The 25,450-nt window shown below is 41.7% G+C and overlaps 1 protein-coding gene across 2 annotated transcripts in view; it reads right to left on the bottom strand.

Moving 5' to 3' along the window:
- SCARB2 (scavenger receptor class B member 2) overlaps positions 1–25,450 on the bottom strand; it is a 66,592-nt gene that overhangs the window by 15,701 nt on the left and 25,441 nt on the right. For both annotated transcript variants that reach the window (XM_066279177.1, XM_066279178.1), the window contains exons 3-7: positions 16,399–16,546; positions 14,499–14,687; positions 6,656–6,747; positions 1,812–1,931; positions 870–1,039 (exon numbers count right to left, since the gene is read on the bottom strand). In XM_066279177.1, the coding sequence (XP_066135274.1) occupies positions 870–1,039; positions 1,812–1,931; positions 6,656–6,747; positions 14,499–14,687; positions 16,399–16,546 (719 nt within the window). The remainder of the gene's footprint in view (positions 1–869; positions 1,040–1,811; positions 1,932–6,655; positions 6,748–14,498; positions 14,688–16,398; positions 16,547–25,450) is intronic.

Here is a 25,450-nt window from a genome sequence, read left to right as displayed (position 1 = left end):
CAATGCTCTTCCCATCTGGGGCCATGCTCGCAACTGAGCTATTTTTAGCACCTGAGGAGGAGACTACATAGAACCATCCTCAGCACCTGGAACCGATGCACTCGAACCAATCGTTTTGAACCTGAAAATCAGTTAAAGCTTCACATGCATTAACCACATAAATAAGTAAAGCACTTAAAACAGTGCCTGGTGGTGCTCTCCCTGCCCTGAGCATACTCACACCTTTCTTCTCTCTCAGGCTTACATTTCCTAAACTCTAAGGGTCCAGGAGACTTGCAACCAGGGGAGCAGTGGGCAGTGGCAGCTGGCCCCAGGCTAATCCCCTGAACCTGTCTCCAATGCCCCCTTTTCTCTGACTTTTCAGTGAGCCAACAGTAACCCCACTTTGACTCACTCCTGTCACTGTGACTTACTTCTCAGCCAAAGCAGCCCCACCCTGGCTCACTTCTTTGCTTTAATAGTTCTAGAGAAACAGAGCAGAACACTGCCTAGCCTCCCTCCTGTTGCTTCTTCTATCCTATGCCCTCCCCTGTTTCACTGTCCCCAGCTTTAATAAACGTATTCTCAAAATTGAAACACAAAAACAAAACCAAACAAAAATAATTGACTGGTACTAGTAAGTTCTAATAAATATAAGCTATTATTACTATTAAGACTTCTAAAGTACGGCCCACAAAAATACACAACATGGCATTCTAGCAATAAAAACCATCACAGAAAAGCCAGTAAATTTTTTTTTTTTTTTACCGTTGTATAGCCATGTTATGAAACATTGTTCTTGAAATGTTCTTTCTGTTGGGCTGACAATGTTCTTTGTTGAAGAACACAGGTCCTGCATTGCAGACACTCAGAATCACATCATCGCTTACCGTTCTTGCAGATGCTGACATTCAGGACGCCTGAGCCCAGGCAGTTTCCCCTCGGGATACAGAAGCCGGCATTGTCTGACGTATTGGCTAGTATTTCTACAGGCACCTTGAACCGAAAGGCGGGCAGTCCCTGTACACTCTGAAAATCACTAAAGGTAATATACAGTGACCTGTTAGGAAGTAAAGACAAAAAGTCAGTGTGGGCTCTGGTACGCACAGTCTGGCCTGAGCCAGTAAGTTATAGCAAGTTTCCAGGTACAACAGCGCCGGAAGCTTAGAGCCTGAAGGAAAAGGGAAGACGCCAGAGGAGGCGTGAAAGGAGCCCCGCCCACTCGCGGTGTAATCAAGTAGGAGGCGGCTTGTAATAGATGTTGAGGAGGTAGCAACTGTGGTAATATTCAAACAAGGCCAAGATAAAAATATGTAAAATTAACAAGTTGACATGTAGGATGGAGACTCACACGGAAAGAAATGAGAGGTCTAGACCAGCAGAATGGTTGACTGGAAAAATACCAGGTCCAATTTCATGCTTGATGGAGTACATCATATTAACTAACTGCCAACACTTAATTTTATTTACTGTGTGACAGGCCCTGGGCTAAGTGTTTTACTAACAATAATTTGTTTATCCTCATAACAACTCTCAAGGTATGCAACTATATAGTATTTTTATTCTTATTTTACAAATGAGTAAAGTGAGGCACAGAGTGGTTAAATAACATTCCTAAGGTCACACAGCTGTAATTGGTAGAGCTGGTATTCAAACCAGTGCAGTCAGGCTTTGAAGGCCATGCTGTAAACCACTACTCTATACTGTCTCTCAATATGCCGTCCTCATTTATCACTGATTGAACAGGAATATCCATGCCTAATAAGTGTAGCTACATATATTCCTCACACTTTTGGTAGTCTTGCAGTCAAAGATATTTTTAAAGCCCTTACCGGCAAAAATCAGATGGAAAGACATAAAGGACTTCATCTTTGGTTATTAGTGGGTGAAAAGTGTCACCGTCTGTCCCATTAATCATATTGCACTTCTCTGTTGTCCACCAGCCAAGTGACCTGTAATGGATAAGCACAAGAACGAGTCAAGAGGATCAAATTTTATTTTAGATTTCTTTTTTCAAATGATCAGGCCTTTTAAAGAATTAACTAGGAGCTGGCTACCCATAGAACCTCATTCATATGCACAAGGTGATATTGGTTAGGGTTTGAATCAAGGTGGGAAATATAGGCTTTTGACCCCTGAGTCAATTTTGATAAAAGCAATAGCCAAAAATCCCTTTTTCCTTCCTTGAAAAAGGGTACTGTAGCATACCACACAATCAACATTTCAAATGGTATAGAGATGTTCACCTGAAACCTATGTACTCTTATTAAGCAATGTCACCCCATTAAATTTAATTTCAAAATAAAAACTTTTAAAAATGGTATTGTACATAGAAGTTTAGAAACATCCATGTACTTAAAACAGTGATCCAATTTAGCATTTATAATAGCCTGACAGACAAGCTTGGATAAATAGGTTCAACTCTTTAATATTCATGACAGAGCATTAACTCTGTCTCCCCTCCTAAGAGTTCTCTGTTACAAAATTAATGGGGGTCTTCTCTCGGGTGTCAAGAAAGCTTAATTTGAATTGACTTCATACTCACTAAAAGCACACATGAGCTAGTGAGTTTCCCAACTAATGATGCAAATCAACATTATTTTTTTTTTTTAAATGAAAGAAACTTATACTAAGAGACATGTAACAAAATCAACAAAGAGAAGATGAATTCACTATAGAAGAAAACAATTGAACAATTTGGCTAATACCTTTAATAAATATATATGTTATGTAGTACCCTTAAAGAGATAAATAAAAGAATGAAAGAATAACATCTTTAGAAATAAATGATAAATTATTTTTAAAATAAAAAGAATAAAATAAGGGTAGAGAGAGCCATAAAAAAGAAAAATTAGATATCATGGAAATAAAAATAGTTTCTGAAAGAAAAACTTAAAATTCTCAACTGTATATAATTGGAGAAAAAATTAGTTAATTGGAAAATATTCTAAAAAATTTATACTAATATAAGCTGAGAAAAATATTAAATGAAAGGATTAAAACACAGACAATAGATAGAGAAGATCCAAAAAGATGTTTAATAGTTTTTTTCTTTGAGGAGGTTGTGGTGGTGAAAATAGAGCAAATACAGAGAAGCAATAAGTTAAGGCATAATTTCTGAAAGTTGTTTTTTGGTTTTTTTTTGGACAGAGACAGAGAGACTCAGAGAGAGGGACAGATAGGGACAGACAAAAAGAGAGAGAGATGAGAAGCATCAATTCTTTGTTGCGGCATCTTAGTTGTTTATTGATTGCTTGTTCATTGATTGCTTTCTCATATGTGCTTTGACTGGGGGGCTATAGTTGAGCAAGTGACCCCTTGCTCAATCAAGCCAGCAACCTTGGGCTCAAGCCAGCAACCTTGAGCTTCAAGCCAGCAACCTTTGGGCTCAAGCCAGCGACCATGGGGTCATGTCTATGATCCCACTCTCAAGCCAGTGACCCCGTGCTCAAGCTGGTGAGCCCGTGTTCAAGCCGGCGACCTCAGGGTCTCAAACCTGGGTCCTCTGCGTCCCAGTCCGACGCTCTATCCACTGCACCACTGCCTGGTCAGGCTGAAAGTTTTTTAAAATTTAAAAAAGATACAATGCCTTGGGTTGAAAGTATGTCCCAAAGGCCAAATGGGATAAATACAAATAAATTCAAATCTGGATATGGGGAAGTAAAGCTGCAAAGGCCAAGAAAAAAGACAATAAACATCAATGGAGTAATATCTTCATAATTCTGAACTGCCAACCTAGAATTCTATATCTAACTAAAGTCACTCAAAACTGAGAGTGAAATTTAGACATTTTAAAATATGCAAAGTCTAAGAAAGGTTACCACCCACAGATCCTTACTGAAGGAACTATTGATTCAGGGTTTCTAGACCTATTAACATTTAATCTGATGGTTCTTCATGGGTAGACTCTCTTGCACACCATAGGATGTTTAGGAACATTCCAGGTTTCTACCCAGTAGATGCTGGCAGCATCTCTCAGTTATGACAACCAAAAATGTCTCCAGATGTCACTAAGTTTCCCCTGAGGGCACAAAACTGCCTCTGGTTTAGAGCCATTGTCCAAATGGATAATTTCCGGTAAGAAAACTAAACTCAGGGGGAAGGCTTGAGAAAGAAAAACAATTAATAAAATATGATGGCATTTATCAAGTATTTATCATAAAAAATAAACTTTTTATACTTATATTTGGCTTCCTAAGAAGGTGAAACAAGTTGTAGACAAGAATAACTGTGTATGTTAAGAAATGAGTAATGTTATTGTCCTATTCGGAAGAAGAGAGACAAGAGATAGCTTTAGATTTTGTTAGAAAAACATTGTTAAATATGAATCATAAAAATCTACCGATAGAGCCTGACCAGGTGGTGGCGCAGTGGATAGAGTGTCGGACTGGGATGCGGAAGAACCCAGGTTCGAGACCCCGAGGTCGCCAGCTTGAGCGCAGGCTCATCTGGCTTGAGCAAAGAGTTCACCAGCTTGGACCCAAGGTCGCTGGCTCCAGCAGGGGGTTACTCGGTCTGCTGAAGGCCCACGGTCAAGGCACATGTGAGAAAGCAATCAATGAACAACTAAGAAGTTGCAATGCGCAATGAGAAACTGATGATTGATGCTTCTCATCTCTCTCCGTTCCTGTCTGTCTGTCCCTGTCTATCTCTGCCTCTGTAAAAAAAAAAAAAAAAAAAAAAAATCTACCGATAGAATAGACATAAACAAAAGAGAAAATAAATCCAAATATGTTAAAATAATATATAATTATACCATAAATGTATCAGTAATTATAACACGTATATAAAAGGATTAAACTCTCCTATTAAATGACTGGGAAAAAACAGAATAGGTTTTGTTTGTGTTTTTTTTTTTAGAGAGAGAGACAAGAGAGATGGGACAGATAGACAGGAAGGGATAGAGATGAGAAGCATCAACTCATAGTTGCGGCACCTTAGTTGTTCTTTGATTGCTTTCTCATATGTGCCTTGATTGGGGGGGGGTGTCCAGCCAAGCTAGTGACCCCTTGCTCAAGCCAGATAAGCCTGTGCTTGACTTCGGGATTTCAAACCTGGGTCCTCAGCATCTCAGGCCAACGCTCTATCCTCTATACCACCACCTGGTCAGGCAACAGAATGGGTTTAAAACAAAATCCAGCTACATCCTGTTTTTGAGTATATTTCCCTCCCAGCCCAGTACAGGTCATCTAGTTTCCCCTGGAGAAGTAACACTCTTGCCAGTTTCTTTCAGGGATCTTATATACTGCTCACAAAAATTAGGGGATCAAGGAATGTGCAGATACTCCAGTACTTTCAGCCTTTTGTATAGTGCATTTTCACCAATGAAATAAAAGTTGGTTTTGCATCTCATTTGCATAATCAAACAACTTTCTTTGACTTGTCTGCTTTTCTGATGTTCCTGTTTAAGAACAAAAAAAAATCAAATGCTTCTTTTTTTTATTACTTCATATTCATTCTGAAACATCCCCTAATTTTTGTGAGCAGTATATTTGTGTGTGTGTGCTAGTGCTTATAAATATGTTTATGTATGTGCTTTTTAACATTTAAATAAATTTTTTATTTAAAAAGTTTGATATTTACAGAGAAGTTGTGAAGGTAGCACAGAGAGTTTCCTTATATTCCACGCCAGCTTTTTTTTTTTTTTTGCCTTTATTTCTGGGAAGCTTAGACGTAAACTTAATAATGTTCAAGAACAGAACTCCTCTAACCTCACTCAGTCCCTGAAGAATGAGCCTCATTTTCTCTCAAAGGTTTCTAATTTCTCTACCTCTAAAAAATTATCTTGTTTTATAGGTAGCTTTATTTAAAGCTACCTCAGCTCCTTTTTGGAAGTAATTTGTTATAAAAACTAAAATAAAAATATTTTTGAAATACTATCATCCTGAAATCAAATGTATTTTAAAAAGTTTACTTATTGATTGACTTGAGAGAGAGAGAGAGAGAGAGAGAGAGAAACATCGATTTGTTGTCCCACTTATTTGCTATTCCATTGATTCTTGTATGTGCCCTAATTTGAGATCAAAGCCGCAACCTTGGAGAATTGGGATGATGCTCTAACCAACTGATCTACCTGGCTAAGGCCACTCAAATGTATTTCATCTTTTGAAAAAATAACACACATCATCCACAATCACTAAATTAAATTAAAAAGAGAACCTCTTCCATCCTCCAAAACAAGCAATGGCTTGAAAAGCATCGGTGCTGCAGCGGCACGTCACGCAGTGACCACCAAGTGGGAGAGTGTCATTCACTCGTTTGCCACTCGTGGCTATAGCCACGGCACAGCCACAGCCATTAGCATTCAATTAGTCAAGTGCATTATCCCCACTTTTATTTATTTATTATTTTATTTATGATTTTAATTTGTGTTTACATAGATTCAAGTGTCCCACTGAATATATCACCTTACTCCCCCTTGGCCCCCCGCCATGCCTCCTCCCCCTCAATGCCTTCCCCCCTTCCCTCCAGGATTTGCTGTCCTGTGCTATATAATGCTGTGTTATGTACATATAATTTCATTAATCTCTTTATAAAATAAGAATTCTATTTTGCATATTTATAGATTTTCACCCAAAATGACAGTATTAAAAACTTTTAAAAAATAATATATAAATAGACATTCAGTTTAAATGAAAATTGAAAAATAATGACAGTGATGAATCACTAGACTTACGTTTTTCCATTCCATTCCACAATCTTTGAAAAGTTAAGGTAATTGTCTTCTCCAGTTAGAAAAACATAGTCTCCATCATTAGTCCCATTTTTCTGAAAATAAGTGAATATGATCATTTAAAGTAATGTGATGGTTAATTCTGTGAGTCAACTTGGATGAGCTATGGTGCCCAGTTGTTTGGTTAAACACTAGCCTAGATGTTACTGTATCTTGTGGATGTGATTAACATTTACAATCAGTTGACTTTAGGTAAAGGAGAGTACTGTAGATAAAGCAGGTGGGCTCTTGCAATCAGTTGAAGACTTATAAACAAAATCTGAGGTTTCCTGGAGAAGAAAGGAACTTTCAATACTGCAACAGAGAATACTGACCTGAGTTTCCAGCCTGCCAACCTGTCCTATGGATTTCAGACTTACCACTTGCCAGCCCCCACAACTGCATAAGCCAACGCCTTCATAAAAACCTCCCAAGATAGATAGATGTAGACTTGGTATATACTTCCCATTGATTCTGTTTCTCCAGAGACACAGATGTAGGAACTAACAAATTTAACCTTCATGAAACAGTCCTAACTGGGCCTACATGCTACCTGAGACCGAACCAGAATGAGGAAATAGAGTGAGGAACGGCCAAGCACAAAATTACCATATGACCCCCAAATCCCACTCCTATGTATATGCCCCAGAGAACTGCATTTCAAGGTACATATTCAATGTCCATACAAAAAACTTGTACACAAATGTTCACAGCAACATTATTCATAATAGCCAAAAAGTAAAAGCAACCCAAATATCCATCAACTGTTGAATGGACAAAGAAGGTATATCCATACAAGGGAATATTACTTGACCATAAAAAGGAATGAAGTGCTGATACATGCTACAACATGAACGGGCCTTGCAAACTTTATACTAAGTAAAAAAAAGCCAGAGCACAGATCATATATTTTATGACTCCATTTATATGAATGTCCAACTACCAGAGATGGTTCCAACTTAGAGGTGGTGCCTCTTGGTTCCCATTTGTATAGTGTGCTTGTATGTGAAGTTTTTAATTTTATTTTCCTAACAAAGCCATATTGTGGTTCCAAATGTCTTTCCTCTCTGGCTCCGAGGAAGCTCCCCATAGGCAGAGCTTGGCTTTTCTCCTCCCCTTTCCTGCCCCAGCCCAGCCGATCAGGCACCCCACAGGGGCAGGGGACAGGAAGGGGCTTACTTATATTTGTTTCAAACAAAAACGCAATCTTACTTTTTTATTACAAAAGCAAACAAGGAAACCAAAAAGATACCAACCATTGAATTTATAAAATATAATAAATAAAGACAGAAAGTGGTCACCAGCGGCTGGTAGGAGGGGAATGGAAGTGACTTAATGAGTATGTGGTTTTTGTGGGAAGGATGATGAATTAGAAAGTGGTGGTGGCTGTAAAACTTTGTGATTAGACTAAAAACCCTCTAAATTGTATACTTTAAAATGGTGAATTTTATGGTAAGTGAATAATACTTCAATAATAAAAAATGTAAGAAAGCATAAGTACAGGGCAAGGATCCAACTGTACAACAGCTTCACAAGAAGAAAGTGGTATTATTATTGGCCCATTTTCCATTAATGTTTCTTCAATTGTATACTCTTTCCAAATTGTACTTCTTAAGGGCACATACACTCTATAACAGGGGTAGTCAACCTTTTTATACCTACTGCCCACTTTTGTATCTCTGTTAGTAGTAAAATTTTCTAACTGCCCACGGGTTCCACAGTAATGATGATTTATAAAGTAGGGAAGTAACTTTACTTTATAAAATTTATAAAGCAGAGTTACAGTAAGTTAAAGCATATAATAATAATTACTTACCAAGTACTTTATATTGGATTTTTGCTAAGTTTGGCAGAATAAATCTTTATAAAACAACTTACTATAGTTAAATCTATCTTTTTATTTATACTTTGGTTGCTCTGCTACCGCCCACCATGAAAGCTGGAAAGCCCACTGGTGGGCAGTAGGGACCAGGTTGACTACCACTGCTCTAGACATTCTGACAATTTTTTAACTTGGGATGAAGCTTTGATTTCTGGAAAATAACACTAGTACTAGCTCCTCATGACAATAAAGTAAAAGCAACTAACAGTTCTTGAGTATTTGTAATATTTCTGGCACTGCTCTAAAATTTTTCCATGAATTATTTCATTCAATCCTCATAATCATCATGTAAGATAGTGTGGCAGACAGAATAATGACTTCCAAAGACAGTCAGGTCCTAATCCCAGAACCTGTGAAAATGTTACCTTATATAGCAAAAGCGACTTGGCAGACTGGATTAAGTATGAGAATCTAGAGATGGGAAGATTATCCGGGATTATCGGTGGGCCCAATATAATAATTACAAAGAGGGAGACAGGAGGGTCAGAGTCAGAGTAGTAGATATAAGGACAGAAGCAGCGTTCAGGGGGAGAGATTGAGATTGAAGATGTCACACTGTTGGCCTTGAAAATGACGGAAAGGGCCAAAAACTTCCAGAAGGCACAGAGCCCAGACAACAACTTGGGGGCTACTGACATCTAGACCTGTAAGATAAATTTGTGTTGTTTTAAGCCACTAAATTTGTGGTCATTTGCTAATGCAGCAATGGGAAACTAACATAGACATGGACTATTTTATCTTCATTGTATAGATGAGAAATCTGAAGCAAAGAGAAGTTAAATAACTTGCCCAAATCACTCAACCCGTAAACGGTGGAGCTGGGATTAAAGTCCAGACTATGCAACTCCACAGTCCCAGGTGAATCCTCTCAGCCACAGGCTGTGGTATTTATTCAATTACCAACAAGCCCTTACTGCCTGCCATGTGTTAAGCAGTATTCTAGGTGCTGGAGATGGATCAGTGAACAAGATATGCCAAATTTGCTGCCCTTTTGGGGCATACCTTCTCCTACTATTATAACTGTTTACATTCTTTTATTTTTTTATTTTTACTTTTTTAGCAAGAGAGAGAAAGAGACAGACAGGGACAGACAAATAGGAAGGGAGACAGATGAGAAGTATCAATTTGTACTTGCTGCACCTTAGTTATTCATTGATTGCTTTCTTATACGTGCCTTGACTGGGGGGCTCCAGCCGAGCCAGTAATCCCTTGCTCAAGCCAGCGACTTTGGGCTCAAGCCAGCAACCTTGGACTTCAAGCCAGCAACCCTTGGGCTCAAGCCAGCGACCATGGTCATGTCTATGATCCCATGCTCAAGCCAGGGACCCCGCGCTCAAGCTGGTGAGCCCACACTCAAGCCAGATGAGCCTGCACTTAAGCTGGCGACCTCAGGGTTTTGAACCTGGGTCTTCAGCATCTTGGGTTGATGCTCTATCTACTGCGCTACCACCTGGTCAGGCTATTCTATCTTTTTTTTTTTGAGTGAGAAGAAGGGAGACAGAGAAACAGACTCCTGCATGCATTCCGACCAGGATCCACTCAGCAATTTCCATCTAGGGGATTGCTCAGACCAATTGAGTCACTGGCTGTGGGAGGGGAAGAGGGAGAGAAGTGGAGCGGGTGGGGAAGAGAAGCAGATGGTTGCTTTTCATGTGTGCCCTGACCGGGATGTCTGTATGCCAGACCAACACCCTATCCACTAAGTCAACAGGCCAGACCCTGTTTTCATTCTTTTAAATGTTTACTGCTAAATGCTTATTATGTAACAGGCACTTTACAGTATACTAAGAATAACAGAATAACCAAAGACTATTCTATATATTTCCATTGCTCTAAGTGAACTTTCAAGCTTTGTCACAGATGTATATTTGGAGTATTAACAGATGTAGTTGGGGTCTAGTACTTCTGTTCTGCTTTCTTTTTAAAGTGGGGTTTTCTTCTGATTATACATTCTTCTGATTATAAAAGTTATAAATTCTTATTGGAAAATACAGAATGAACCCTGGCCAGTTGGCTCAGTGGTAGAGCGTTGGCCCTACACGTGGATGTCCTGGGTTCGATTCCCAGTCAAGGCACACAGGAGAAGCAACAATCTGCTTCTCCACTCCTTCCCCTCTCACTTCTCTCTCTCTCTCTCTCTCTCTCTCTCTCTCTCTTCTCCTTCTCTCCTGCTGCCATGGCTTAATTAGAGCAAGCTGGCCCTGGGCACTGAGGATGGCTCCATGGCCTCCTCTTCAGGCACTAAAAAATGGCTCTGGTTGCAATGGAGCAAGGGCCCCAGCTGGGCAGAGCATTGCTCCCTAGTGGGCTTGCTGGGTAGATCCTGGTCAGGACACATGCAGGAGTCTGTCTCTGCATCCCCTCCTCTCACTAAATAAAAATAAAAATTAAAATTAAATACAGAATGATGTATAAAAAAATATCAATTATTCATCATCCTCCCAACTATTATTGGGAACTACTAGTAGTGTTTAGTCTGTTTCTTTTCAGTCTTTTTACTACAGAAAATTTATTTATAGAACTAATATATATTTGTATGACATATATATATATATACAATAAGTACTAATATATACATATATACAATTGTGATAGACATATAAAAATTTTTTTACTTGAGCATAAAACACATTTCCCATGTTATCAAAAGTTCTTTAGAGATATAATTTGACTCCATAACATTATGTGAAAATAATTTACTTAACCATTATTATTGAATATTTAGTTTTGAGGGGGTTTTGCTACTATAAATAACGTTGTGTGAATATCTTTATGCCTAAAAACTTTTTCAGTACTCTTGTTTTCTAAACATACCACTAAAAATGAAATTACTAGGTAAAACAACATGAACATTTTTAAGCTTTTTTTTTTTTTTTTTTTGTATTTTTCTGAAGCTGGAAACGGGGAGAGACAGTCAGACTCCCGCATGCACCGGACCAGGATCCACCCAGCACGCCCACCAGGAGAGATACTCTGCCCACCAGGGGGCGATGCTCTGCCCCTCCCGGGCGTCACTCTGCCGTGACCAGAGCCACTCTAGCGCCTGGGGCAGAGGCCAAGGAGCCGTCCCCAGCGCCCGGGCCATCTTTGCTCCAATGGAGCCTTGGCTGCGGGAGGGGAAGAGAGAGACAGAGAGGAAGGGGGGGGTGGAGAAGCAAATGGGCGCTTCTCCTGTGTGCCCTGGCCGGGAATCGAACCTGGGTCCCCCCCACGCCAGGCCGATGCTCCACCGCTGAGCCAACCGGCCAGGGCCCATTTTTAAGCTTTTTGATATATATTATCAAATTGCTCAAGGTTCCCCAGCTGGAAAGTGGTGGAAATAGCAGGATAAATTAGTTTACATTCCCAAATGACTTTTGTCAAACTTTGCTAACTGGAGGAATAAAAAAATGGTTTCTTGTCTCTTTTTGCATTTCTGTATTCACTGAGGTTGAACTCTTTTTTCATTCAGCTATATACCTCAAAACATGTATACCCTTTGTAAATGATCTTTTCATGTTTTTTGCCTACTTGGGTTCTTTTTTTGTCACCCAACATTATCTGCCCACTATGTCAATATATCAACATGGTCCACATACACAATGGTCATGTCATGCTCCACGTGTAAAATTTTATATGACTTTAAGAAATGAGATTGGAGTCTTCTTTAAGAGCAGCAATGTGAACATTATAACACCTTGGTTTGAAAATTCAAATATCCCACGTTACAAAATGCTGAACCACCAATTTTGAAAAAATGTATATATATTGCTTCTTGAAGTCCTCCACTTAACTGAGATGTGGTTAAACTAAGTGGTTAAGCATTTAAACACTTCAGAGTAACTCAGAAAGGGTTCTCCCCAGCTGTTATCTGCCCAAGAACCAGACACTGAATATGATGCTTTTCTGTTTCTTGCTAGAACTTCTGTTATTTGAGGACAAGCATGGATTAATAGGTTTTGTGTTACTGAGGTAGAGGTGTGAGCTGGATACAAAGGAGAACATTACTGCAGGAGGTTGAGAAATGTTCGGAGGATACAAGAAATGTTCGGAGGATATGACCACAGCATTCATACCACTAGCATAACATAAGCAGCACCTTTCCTTCCTGTAGAAATGGCTAGACTGGCTGACTTCTCCATGATGCTTTCCAACAACTAGAATTTTTATACATCAGAGGACCCACACTCACTGGGAAGTGCCTGAACTCTCTTATGTCAACAGAGGTAACCTAAAATCAGTGGGTACAGATTATGCTGATTGGCCTTGCAATATGCAAATAAGAGTATATAATACTTAACCATTTCCCTTTTTTTCAGGAGCTCTGTGAATTCACCTCATCCTATGAATTTTCATACCCTGTCCCTCCGATTCATTGTTCGGCTGTTTTGTCATTAAAGTCTTTGAAGGAAAGTGTTTGATGGTGTTAACTAAGGTTGAGCAGGTGGAACAGGCATAGAACAGGCCTAGTCTATCAGGGGGCATGCTGGCAGAACCCGCTGGGATTAAGGAAACAGCTGAGGCTGGGACTGGGCGGGTGCAGAACAGTGGGTGCCAGTGAAGGTGCACAGCTTCTCAGCCTATCCTGGTCGCTGAATGGTTTTTTGTGTTACTAGGTAAAGAGTTAGTATTTGTTCAGAGCGGATAAAAATCTGAACCAAAAACATTGCCTTTTTTTTTTTAAAACCAACAACACAACAGAGAGTTTATTTGGCTCCAAAATGAAAATATTGTATATACCAGTCATTCATATTAATTCAGGGTCATTTTTTGAGCCAGTCATTAGGGGAAACAGAATAATGGTTCCTGAAATGGGTACTGCAGCTAACGCACAGTTTGAGGAGCATTTTAATGGACTTCTCGCTCAGCCTTTTCAAAACAGCCTCTCGAGTGTGGGTACTTGCAGTCTCAAGTTAGAAATGATGAGCCTGACCAAGCAGTGGCATAGTGGATACAGTGTCAGCCTGGGATGCAGAGGACCCAGGTTCAAAACCCCAAGGTTGCTGGCTTGAGCCCAAGGTCGCTGGCTTGAGCAAGGGGTCACTGGCTCTGCTGCAGCCTCTTGGTGAAGGCAAATATGAGAAAGCAATGAATGAACAACTAAGGAGCTACAACGAAGAACTGATGCTTCTCATCTCTTTCCCTTCATGCCTGTCTGTCCCTCTCTCTGTCTCTTGCTAAAAATGAAAAAGAAAAAGAAATGATGAAAGTGAGGTTCAGAAATTAAATGGAGAAGTCAAAATGCAAATCTAGGCCCTCTGATTTTAAGTCTCATGATTTTTCCTCTGGATGTGGGAAATCCATTGAAGGTACTAATCTGAGTGATGGTGCAGGGCTTTCCACTAGTGGGGCCTTGTAGAGATACAGTGATCACCAAATCATCAAAATGAGACTAGGCATGGAGCACTGAAACGTGTGGCACTTTGAAAGGTCACCCAGGTTAGCGGCACAGCCTCGCTGCGCATTGTCAGAGCTGCACTGCTCCGCAGCCAGTGCCGGGGCGTGCTGTGAAAGGCCACCCGGATTAGCGGCACGGCAGCGCTGCGCATTGTCAGAGCTGTGCTCCTCCGCAGCCAGGGCCGGGGGCGTGCTGTGAAAGGCCACCCGGGTTAGCGGCAGGGCCGCGCTGCGCATTGTCAGAGCTGCGCTCCTCCGCAGCCAGTGCCGGGGGCGTGCTGTGAAAGGCCACCCGGGTTAGCGGCAGGGCCGCGCTGCGCATTGTCAGAGCTGCGCTCCTCCGCAGCCAGGGCCGGGGGCGTGCTGTGGGACAACTCCTCCCTACTAACACACTTTCTTATTTTTCACATACTGTACAAGATATCTAGAATTCCCGGCAATTTTGGTCTTCTAGAAGAAACACAAAGTAAAGATGAAATCTGGCTTGTGGTGCCCCTCAGCTGAACAAAGAAGCTTCAAAAAAAAAAAAAAAAAAAAAAATCCACTTACCCCATAGTACAAGCCAAAATAGGGAGAGATGTCAGGTCTGAAAGGGTGGATGAGGGACAAGATCTCATCTTTGTAGCCCCAGAGCAAATCGTGGACTGTGTGCATCACAAAGAACTTCTGCTGATAAGCCTTTAGCACGGCCTCGATGATCAGCTGGATGAAGCCTTGGCGGGCCCACGCCATAGCGGTCTGAGGAGCACAGGTAAATTCAGAGAGCAGTACACCCTCCCCACTCTCCCACTGAGCCTTCAGCAAAGGGAGCTGGGAACTCACATGCTGAGATTAAATAGTTTAAAACAGCGGTCCCCAACCATTTTTGGTCCACAGACTGGTTTAATGTCAGAAAATATTTTCACAAACCGGCCTTTAGGGTGGGACAGATAAATGTATCACGTAACCGAGTCAAGTGTCAAGAGTAAGTCTTAGACGGATGAAACAGAGGGAATCGGGTCATTTTAAAAAAATAAAACATCGTTCAGACTTAAATATAAATAAAATGGAAATAATATAAGTTATTTATTCTTTCTCTGCAGACCAGTACCAAATGGCCCACGGACCGGTACCAGTCCGCGGCCCCGGGGTTGGGGACCACTGCTCTAAACAGTAGCCAGTGAGCTCCTCTCTGGTTCTGTGTAAAATAATAAAACTCTTCAGTTACAATTCTTTCTCAGTTTTACATTTTTAACTGTGAGCTTAGCAACCCCACTTGCCACCCTGTTATGTCCCCACAGGGCAGGAGGAAAGGGGCAAGAGTTTGTAATTATACTGGCATCTTTGGCCACAAGGTGGTGCCATCTTCCCCCTGATTGGGGCCAGGTGCTGGGCCCTCAAAAACTGCACACAACTAGGCAGCAGTGCGGGGTCAGATGTTTTCTAGGTCCTGGATCCACTATGAGTGTCCAACTGCATATGGGGTAGTGACGCAGTAGTTAGAGTTGGAGAGTGTGGTGCAGATAAATAGGAAAGTTTCCTGGTGTCAAGTGTGTTCGATGGAATTGCCATTATAATCAGAGCTCAGTGAAATCACTCTAGCCCAAGGGTCCCCAAACTATGGCCCCGCAGGCCGCATGCGGTCCCCTGAGGCCATTTATCCAGCCCCCGCCGCACTTCTGGAAGAAGCACCTCTTTCATTGGTGGTCATTGAGAGGAGCACATTGACCATCTCATTAGCCAAAAGCAAACCCATAGCTCCCATTGAAATACTGGTCAGTTTGTTGATTTAAATTTACTTGTTCTTTATTTTAAATATTGTATTTGTTCCCGTTTTGTTTTTTTACTTTAAAATAAGATATGTGCAGTGTGCATAGGGATTTGTTCATAGTTTTTTTTATAGTCCGGCCCTCCAATGGTCTGAGGGACAGTGAACTGGCCCCCTGTGTAAAAAGTTTGGGGACCCCTGCTCTAGCCTGTAATCAACAGCCCCGTCTCTATTATCTGGAATTGGGAAAAACAGTCAATATATATTTTGAGAATTTAAAAAGCTAAGGTAGAAAGCTAAACTAATGCAAATTCTATTGCTAGAGTTTCTGAACCAAAAACAAAGAGCAAATAAAAATTTTAAAGTTGCTAGATACTCTCGAAGTCCTAGAGACATACTTGTTTACACAAGTGCTGATCCTGAACACACACCAAGAAATTATAAATAAACAAACAAAAACAACAGCAACAAAAAAACCACCCTATACTTTGCATTTGTCACCATTCCAAAAGAGCCTGTTTGAAACTTCAGAAAAACATCTAAGATAAACTTTAAAGAAGGGAAGGGGGAAAAGGTATTTTTCTTTTTCTATATGTATATTTTTAACATACCTTAATAGCTCCTAAATGTAAAGGCATAGCAGCCTTAAGTTAGCTTTTTCTTTCTTCTAAAATTCACAAAAACGGTACTTAAAATGCTTACCACTGCAGGAATGTTTACTGTTCTAATTAAGTCAACTTCAGCATCTCCAACAGACTGGTTTCGCACAAAAACATAGGCCTTGTTACTAACAGCAGATATTGTTGTTCCATTATCTCCAAACTGAATATCTGATTTGTTTCTGATTTCCCTAAAAGAAAGAAATCGAGTTTGTTTGAAAATACTCTGCTTCTAAACAGCAATATTTTCCCCTTCTTTCTGTACCAAAGTTATTTTCAGTATACTATTCCCAATATAACCATTAAAAAGAGAGACTGCAGATACTGACCCCGTGAAAACTGGAGATTAAAGCTATAATATAAGAAGGAAATGAGCCCTGGCCGGTTGGCTCAGCGGTAGAGCGTCAGCCTGGCATGCAGGGGACCCGGGTTCGATTCCCGGCCAGGGCACATAGGAGAAGCGCCCATTTGCTTCTCCACCCCCCCCCCCTCCTTCCTCTCTGTCTCTCTCTTCCCCTCCCGCAGCCAAGGCTCCATTGGAGCAAAGATGGCCCGGGCGCTGGGGATGGCTCCTTGGCCTCTGCCCCAGGCGTTAGAGTGGCTCTCGTTGCGGCAGTGTGACGCCCCCGGAGGGGCAGAGCATCGCCCCCTGGTGGGCAAAGCGTTGCCCCTGGTGGGCGTGCCGGGTGGATCCCGGACGGGCGCATGCGGGAGTCTGTCTGACTGTCTCTCCCCATTTCCAGCTTCAGAAAAATACAAAAAAAAAAAAAAAAAAAAAAAAAAAAAGAAGGAAATGAGGCCTAGGATAGAGTCTTTTTAAAAACTGTTTTCATTCTTTCCCCCCACAATTTGGAAAATGCAATGGTCAAGGGTCACCTGACCAGGGAATCAAAGCCAATGAACTCTCTTCTGGGTTATGGGTTGGTCCCAAAATATATTCACAAGGAATACATACAAAATCTGACAAAGGCTGTCCTGTCCAACACTTGTGCAATTTGCAGTTAGGATATCTGCGGTGAACTTTGGTTATTGGACATTCGCTCCCCCTCTCCCTGACTTCCTGTCTTGTCCTGCACTGGGCTGCGGTGTGCTACCGGAGCTCCATCAATTCCTTTCCCTCGGCCTCCGACTCCTGAGCACGGAACCTCCAGATAGAAAACATGGTTGCAACACCAGTTTCCTCCAGGGGGCACGCGACGCAAGGATTCTTGTGTTCAGCTGCCTCTTTCTTCCCAGCACAACTTGGAATCAGTAACCGACTTTATAACCTTCAAATAAAATTTATTTTTAATTAAATTGTCCAGAGTTAGTTTCTCTTGCTTGCAACCAAAGCCCTCTCACATAAAAAGCACAACCCAGTCTTTTTATAGACGAAAAAAGGGAGATTCAGATAAAATATCTAGCCCAGGACTAACCAGGAGGTGGCAGAATGAGGTTTAGAGTCCTGGTCCCCTGACTTCACATCCAAGGTTTTCCTTGACTTGACGGAGAAGTTAATGCAAAGCGCTTAGTTAGAAACAGGAGAAGAGGAAATTTCAAAGGCAAATTCCTGCCTCTGCCAAGACTGGTGCCTGCAGAAGGGCATTCTTCCTCACTCACTTCCCACGCCAGAGCTTCCCTGCAGCCAAGGTGAGGAGGGAAAGACTTTTTATACCTGTTTATAACCAGGGCCCAGGACCCCACAATGGCCTAGCTGACCACTAAGGAGCTAGAAGTAGAAAAAGTGACCCCAGGGTGAACACCAGTTTGCACGCAAAGAAATCCAGGCCAGGGAGCAAAGAGCTGGGATTCAACGTCAGTCCAGAAATCCTGGGATCAACTTGGCCAAGTTTTCTGACTAATGACGAAAACTGATGACCTTGCTAAGGCTTTGTTTGATTTTTCACTGAGCCCTGGGTCATGAACCCAGAGGCCTGAATAATTCCAAGCCCAGAGCCTGCATCATTTATGTTTATTTATATGTACCAACTTTGGAGATGACTTTTAAAATATTTTCTTTATGGCTTACCCTGTAAGAACCTGATGTCTTAAAGAGAAACTGAGCATGGGGGCTCCAACTGCTTTCAGCCTTGTAACGTGACTTGGTTTCTCAATCAATTTCAGAAAGTCAAAGCCATGGTTTCTCAAACCACAAAAATACTTAATTCACATGGCAGACACCAAGGGTCTATGACAGGTCACTCACAGCTAACCACATGACTTCCTTCAGTCATCAGCCACCCTCAGGCATGACTGACACAAGACCTTTGGAGAGCAGGCTGACGGAAGGCAGACAGTGCCACTGGGCTGTCAGACACCGCCTCCCGCTCTGCAGGGCCAAGAACACCAGGGAGAGAGAGGGGGAGGGGCCTTCTTCTCAGAACAGCATGCAGTCACATAGTCAGAGGTGACCCAGAATGGTTCTCCCTTGAAGCCCTCCTGTCCCTCTGGCAATCCTAGGGAGGCCATAGCACCAGCTAGGCCTGGTTACCCACATCTCCCCCACAGCTGGTCGCCCACAGCTGGTCCCCCACAATTGCCAACTAGAGGCAGGGCCGTCTCCTGGTGAACAGTGGACTAATAGCAAGAAGTGCTCAATCATTGCTTTACAGTATCTGACAAGACCAAAGAAGCTTCTGGAAAAAGAAACAAACGTCTTGTCTTTAATTTTTTTAAGGCAAAGAGAATCTTAGGCCTAGACAATTCATTAAAGAACCATATTTGGAGTGTCTGGCATGCTCCCTGGTACTTAGTAGCTGCTAATAAATCCTACCTATATTGAAGGCCCCCATGCATCACAGGTTCAGACTACAGCTTAATGGTTAATAAATACAGTTATTTACAGTGGTGGCCCCACTCATTAACAACAGGTTGAGTTATGAACTATTTCATCAGGCAGAAAAATACCTGGTTGATTTTAGAGATACTTCACTTTAAATCATTTTTTTTTTCATTCTTACTTAAAAAAAAAATTAACTCCTGAATGCTTAAATAAAATCTCGCCATCACAGAAAGCAAACAATAGTCTGAGGTAAGGAAACCAAAAGAATGATTTTAATTAGTTGAAAAATGAACATTTATTTGTGCACTACCTCAGAGATTTTTGGTAAATTAGATATAGACATGCTTTCTTTCTTTTTTTTTATTTTTTATTTTTCTGAAGTTGGAAACCAGGAGGCAGTCAGACAGATGCCCGCATGTGCCTGACTGGGATCCATCCAGCATGCCCATCAGGGGGCAATGCTCTGCCTATCCGGGGCGTTGCTCTGTTGCAACCAGAGCCATTCTAGCGCCTGAGGCAGAGGCCATGGAGCCATCCCCAGCGCCTGGGCCAACTTTGTTCCAATGGAGCCTTGGCTGCGGGAGGGGAAGAGAGAGACAGAGAGGAAGGAGAGGGGGAGGAGTGGAGAAGCAGATGGGCACTTCTCCTGTGTGCCCTGGCTGGGAATCAAACCCGGGACTCCTGCACGCCAGGCCGAAGCTCTACCACTGAGCCACCCGGCCAGAGCCTGACAATGCTTTCATATAATCCTTATCCCTCAGTCATTTTAGTTCCTCATTCATCTGATTCTCTTTGCTGAGGCCACTAAGCGAAGAGATTGAGCATGTCAGGCGGAGTGTAGGTTCAGATGTGACTGGCAGGCTTTGCATTCAATTCTGGCTTCATCTGTTACTAGCTCTATAACTAAGGAGAAGTTACTTGTTGCTTCTGTGCCTCAGTTTCCTCATATGTAAAATGGTGATAATAACATACCTTCCCTGTAGGGTTGTTGTGAGAATTAAATTTGCATAAGCTTGTCATCCAGTTAGAACAGTGGTCCCCAACCTTTTTTGGGCCACGGACTGGTTTAATGTCAGAAAATATTTTCACAGACTGACCTTTAGGGTGGGACGGATAAATGTATCACGTGACCAAGACAAGCGTCAAGAGTGAGTCTTAGACGGATGTAACAGAGGGAATCTGGTCTTTTTTAAAAAATAAAACATTGTTCAGACTTAAATATAAATAAAATGGAAATAATGTAAGTTATTTATTCTTTCTCTGCAGACTGGTACCAAATGGCCCATGGACCAGTAGCATCTGTGGCCTGGGGGTTGGGGACCACTGAGTTAGAACGCTACCTTCTTAGCACATACTAAGAGCTTAGGAAGCGTCAGGGGCTTGTGCTCAGCTCCTGTGATGGAGACCTGTTAAGACCTGGTTCCTGATTTCAAAGAATCCATAATATAGCATGGAGACTTCCATCTAATGGCTACTTCACACCTGGAAAGTGCTCCAGTGATCTGGGTGCTGGCAGGAACACATCTGGGCTGGTTCTGGAAGGAGTAATTTCCCCGGATTGGGAGGTTGGAGGGGCTTCCAGCGTAGGCAGCACAGCTCAAAAGCACCAGACGTGTTTCAGAAGTGGAGGAGGGAGCCTGGCCAGGAGGTGGCGCAGTGGATAGAGCGTTGAACTGGGACACAGAGGACTCAGGATCAAAACCTCAAGGTCTCCAGCTTGAGCGCGGGCTCATCTGGTTTGAGCAAGGCTCACCAGCTTGAGCTCAAAGGTCGCTGGCTTGAGCAAGGGGTCACTTGCTCTGCTATAGCCCCCTGGTCAAGGCACATATGAGAAAGTAGTCAATGAACAACTAAGGTGCTGCAATGAAGAATTGACGCTTTTCATCTCTGTCCCTTCCTGTCTGTCTCTCTCTCTCTCTCTCTCTCTCTCTCTCTCTCTCACACACACACACACACACACACAAACAAAAGAAGTGGAGGAGTGCAGAAACCAGTCATGGCAGAGTACAACACACTGCAGAGGTGGTTTAGAAAGAACAGCCTGCAGCTCAGGGCATGGCTGGACTGAATAGACACATGGATTGAAAAGTGAAGTCACAGGATGGATGACCCAACCAGGAAGAAAGGGAGGGAGCCAAGCTGCACCTGGACTTAACATTCCATTACTACTGCCTTGTCAACTAAGTGAGAGACTCGGTACCAGGAGCCCAAAGCAGGGTATTGAGAAAAAGCACAGGGCGGGCGGGAAGACACACTTGTTGGGGATATGCAAGAAACATTTTTGTTCCTGAAGATGGAAATGGTCCCCCATCCTGGAAGTGTTACCCTGACCCACCTGCCTAATGCAAGTCACTCAGGGCTACCATGTCTATTTGGAACTCACAACTACCTTTGTACAGGACAAGAAGGTGAGGGGCGTCTTTTTCTATTTTTCTTACTTTTGAGCAGTTCAAATATTTTTTTAAAAACTTACCTAAAGACACTCTGTTTTGTCCCTGGTTGGGTTGCCTAGCGGATAGAGCATCTTCCCAAGTGTATCAAGGTCACAGGTTTGACCCTCAGTCAGGGCACATAGGAGAAGCAACCAATGAGTGCACAACTAAATGGAACAACGAAGTGAAACGACCAATTGGTGCTTCTCCCCCGCTCCCGCTTTCCCCCCCTCCCACCCCGCCCCTCTAATCAATGGAAAAAAAAATAACGACACTCTACTTTAAGAAATAAATGATATCAAAGAGTGAGTCAGGTACAGAAAATATTATAATAATGGAAACAATAACCATGGAATTTCTAATATTTCTGTCATCTCTTTGATAGTAAAAGACCTTATTCGGCTTGGCTCAGAGATGTGTAATGGATCAAAGGGCCAATGGGGACAGAATTTGAAAGTTTAAACAAAGTTCTTACCTTTGCTAAACTGCAAGGAGACAATTAGATCATTAGCAAATTAAATGTAAAAAAAGGAGAGCTACAATAAAATAAACCTGAATATTAAAATTTTGAAGGGCATAGGAGTTTTAATGCTCAGGGGTCAAACCAGCAACCTCTGCGCTTCAGGAGAATGCTTAACCAGCTGAGCTATCCGGCCAGGGCAGACAAATTAATTTTTTTAAAAATTCTTGAAATGTTAAAGAGTAGGCAAAATAGGAGAAGAAACCAGGCAAAATAAAAAATAAATCTCAAAAAGGCTGCAGAAGCCACTTAGGTGAGATACCCATTTTTAGCAAATATGTCACCAACAGGAACATTAAGCAAATTAGCTTCGTGTCAGCAGCCTATTCCAGGGCTTCTCAATCCACAGCTTTCCCTAGACCCACCGTTCCACGTTTGGGTATATATCTGAAGAAAACAAACACTAATTTGAAAAGATAGGCACACCCTTATGTTCACTGCAGCATTATTTATAATAGCCAAAATATGGAAACAACTTAACTGTTCACTGATAGATGACTGGGTAAAGATGATGTGATACATATATACAGTGGAATACTACCAGCCACAAAAAGAATATAATATTGCCATTTGCGACAACATGGATGAACCTATCATGCTCAGTGAAATAAGTCAGACACAGAAAGACAAATGCCATATGTTTTTACTTGTATGTGGAATCTAAAAAAGAAAAACAAACAAACAAACAAAACAAAAAGAGACTCATAGAAACAGAGAACAAATTGATGGTTGCCAATGGGGTGAGATAGGGATGGGTGAAAAAGGTAAAGGGAACAAGATGTACAAGGTTCCAGTTATAACAGAAGTCACGAGAATGCCATACACAACATAGGGAACATAGTCAACATTATAATAACTTTGTACGGTGAGAGGTGGTACCTAGACTTAGTGTGGTGATAACATTGTAAGGTATATAAATGTCAAATCACTATGTTGTACACTGAAACTAATTAATATTGTATGCCAACTATACTTTAATTAAAAAAAATACTACATGCTACACTGCTTAAACCAGATTGACTGGTTTTTATCTATATGTGCAGGTGCCAACATCTTTCTGCGAAAACATTACTATTCTGAACTCATCCATATGTGAAAGTTTTTGGAAAACATGCCACTGTAAATTGTGTGTCAAATTTATCAGGCTTTCCACAGCCCACGTGCCCTTTCCCTCATCTCCGAGACTCCCACCCAAGGCTGATCCTCATCACCCAGCCACGGGCCAGCATGCCCTCCCTTCCTGTGCACCCCCGGACTCTCCGCACACAATGGACAGAGTCAGCCGACTCACTGGGAGCAAAGCCATGGAACTATCAAACACTGGGGCAGGAGCTACTGGAATATTTTGTATGTTCTCTAGCTAAACAATAGCATAATTAAGTCAGACTTACTGAATGATAGCAAAAGGCTTGCCAGAGGGGTGGTAAGTCTCCCTAAAAAGACACATTTTCCTACAAATCCCAGATCTCACAACCCACTCAACGCCTGTATGAATACTCGGTAGTTTGCACTGAACATGTGAGTGTCCGTTCCTGAAGGAAGTCATTCATTTTCCGAATGCTACTGCCCCTTTCCTGAACCTACCCTTGGCCCCTGTGGTTCCAGCTCAACTATCTGTGTCCTACGGATGTAAACAATTTCCCCTCCTGTGTGTTCTATGGATGTACATAAACCATGGCTGAGGATGCTCCATCCAGTATTCCACAGATAGTCACTAAACACTGGATGTTCAGAGATGAAAGGACTTGGCTCCTGCCCCTCACGGAGCCTCCAGTACATTGGAAAGAAAGACAGATACACAAAGTAATGGCTAAAATGCGTCTAGACAGTGTCATAACAGACACACACCAGGGGAGAGTGCATGCAAAGTCAGGGAAAGTCAGGAGGAAGCAGCATTTGAGCAAAGAGAGGTGGCAGTGATGAGTTCATTCTTTTTTTAAAAGAGAATCTTTTATTGATTTGGGAGGGGAAGAGAAGGAGAGAGAAAGAGCAAGAAAGAGAGAAAGACCAGATAGAAGGTGACAGAAGACAATTTAACTTTGGGGGAGGGGTATACAGCACAATCAAATGTCAAAATAATCTAGAGATGTTTTATCTCAACATATGTACCCTGATTTATCAATGTCACTGCATTAAATTTAATAAATAAATTTAAAAAAAAAAAAAAGAGAGAAAGAGAGAGAAAAATGTTGATTTGTTGTTCCACTTATTTATGCATTCATGGTTGATTCTTGTATGTGCCCTGACCAGAAATCAAACCCACAACCTTGGTGTATCAGGATGACGTTCCAACCAGCTGAGCTACCAGGCCAGGGCACGAGTTCATTCTTGACAGAAAGAACAGACTGCACATTAGAGTGGTAGTATGGGGACTTACAAATAAGTGGAGTACAGTTTGAACTGTGGTGTCCAATATGGTAGCCATTAGTTACACGCGGCTGTTACACACTTGACTGTGGCTAGTCCAAAATTAAGTATGCTATAAACATAAAATACACAGAGGATTCCAAAGACTTAGTATGAAAAAAAGCATGTAAAGTGTATTAATAATTCTGAATATTGATTACATGTTGAAATGATACTATTTTGGATGGTATTGGGGTAAATAAAATATTAAAATTAATTTCTCCTCTTTTTACTTTTTTAAGTGTGGCTACTAGAAAATGTTAAATTACATATGTGGTGCATGTTAAACTTCTGTTGAATAGCTCTCATTAGAGCATAAAATTCTAGGTTATATGTGCCAAAAAATAAAATAAAATAAAATAAAATAAAATAAAATAAAATAAAATAAAATGGTTAGCTATACAGAAGGAGTCAGATCGCTCAGGCCTGGGACATCACACAGGGACAATCAGTAGAATCCTGAGCAGGGAAGGGAAGGAAATGTCAGATGTGTCCTTTGGAAAATCACTCTGGCAGTGGGATGGAAGAGAGACCAGCGCAGGGAGAAAAACCAGAGGCAGGAAAATTCCGATAGGCAAAGATGAAAGTCAAGTGACCAATCTTCCTTCCAGCCTCCCGGATCTGCTCTGGGGGGTTCTTCACCTTCCCTGTGCCACGGGCCCGTATGTGAGGTAAAGCTGATGGACCCTTGCTCAGATCAATGTTTTTTACATACAGAAAACAAAATACCCAGGACTACAAAGGAAACCAATGATTAAAATACAGGCATCACTTTAAATCTGCGATACAGCAATATGTGTGCTTCTTTCTTGGCACTTTAAATAAGATGTAGCAGCAGGGCTAACCATTCCTGTAGTTATGAAGTATCTATGAACATGAACATTTCAAGCAACAGCTGTCACGAAGTGCAACAGTATATGTGCTTCCATTAGCAGTGAAGCCACGGGTACTGCTAACACCCTGTACTTTGCTATCT

This window comes from Saccopteryx bilineata, chromosome 5, assembly GCF_036850765.1.
Source record: "Saccopteryx bilineata isolate mSacBil1 chromosome 5, mSacBil1_pri_phased_curated, whole genome shotgun sequence".
Taxonomy (NCBI): Eukaryota; Metazoa; Chordata; class Mammalia; order Chiroptera; family Emballonuridae; genus Saccopteryx; species Saccopteryx bilineata.
Note: the sequence above shows the minus strand (reverse complement) of the source record. Positions and strands in the feature narration are given on the sequence as shown.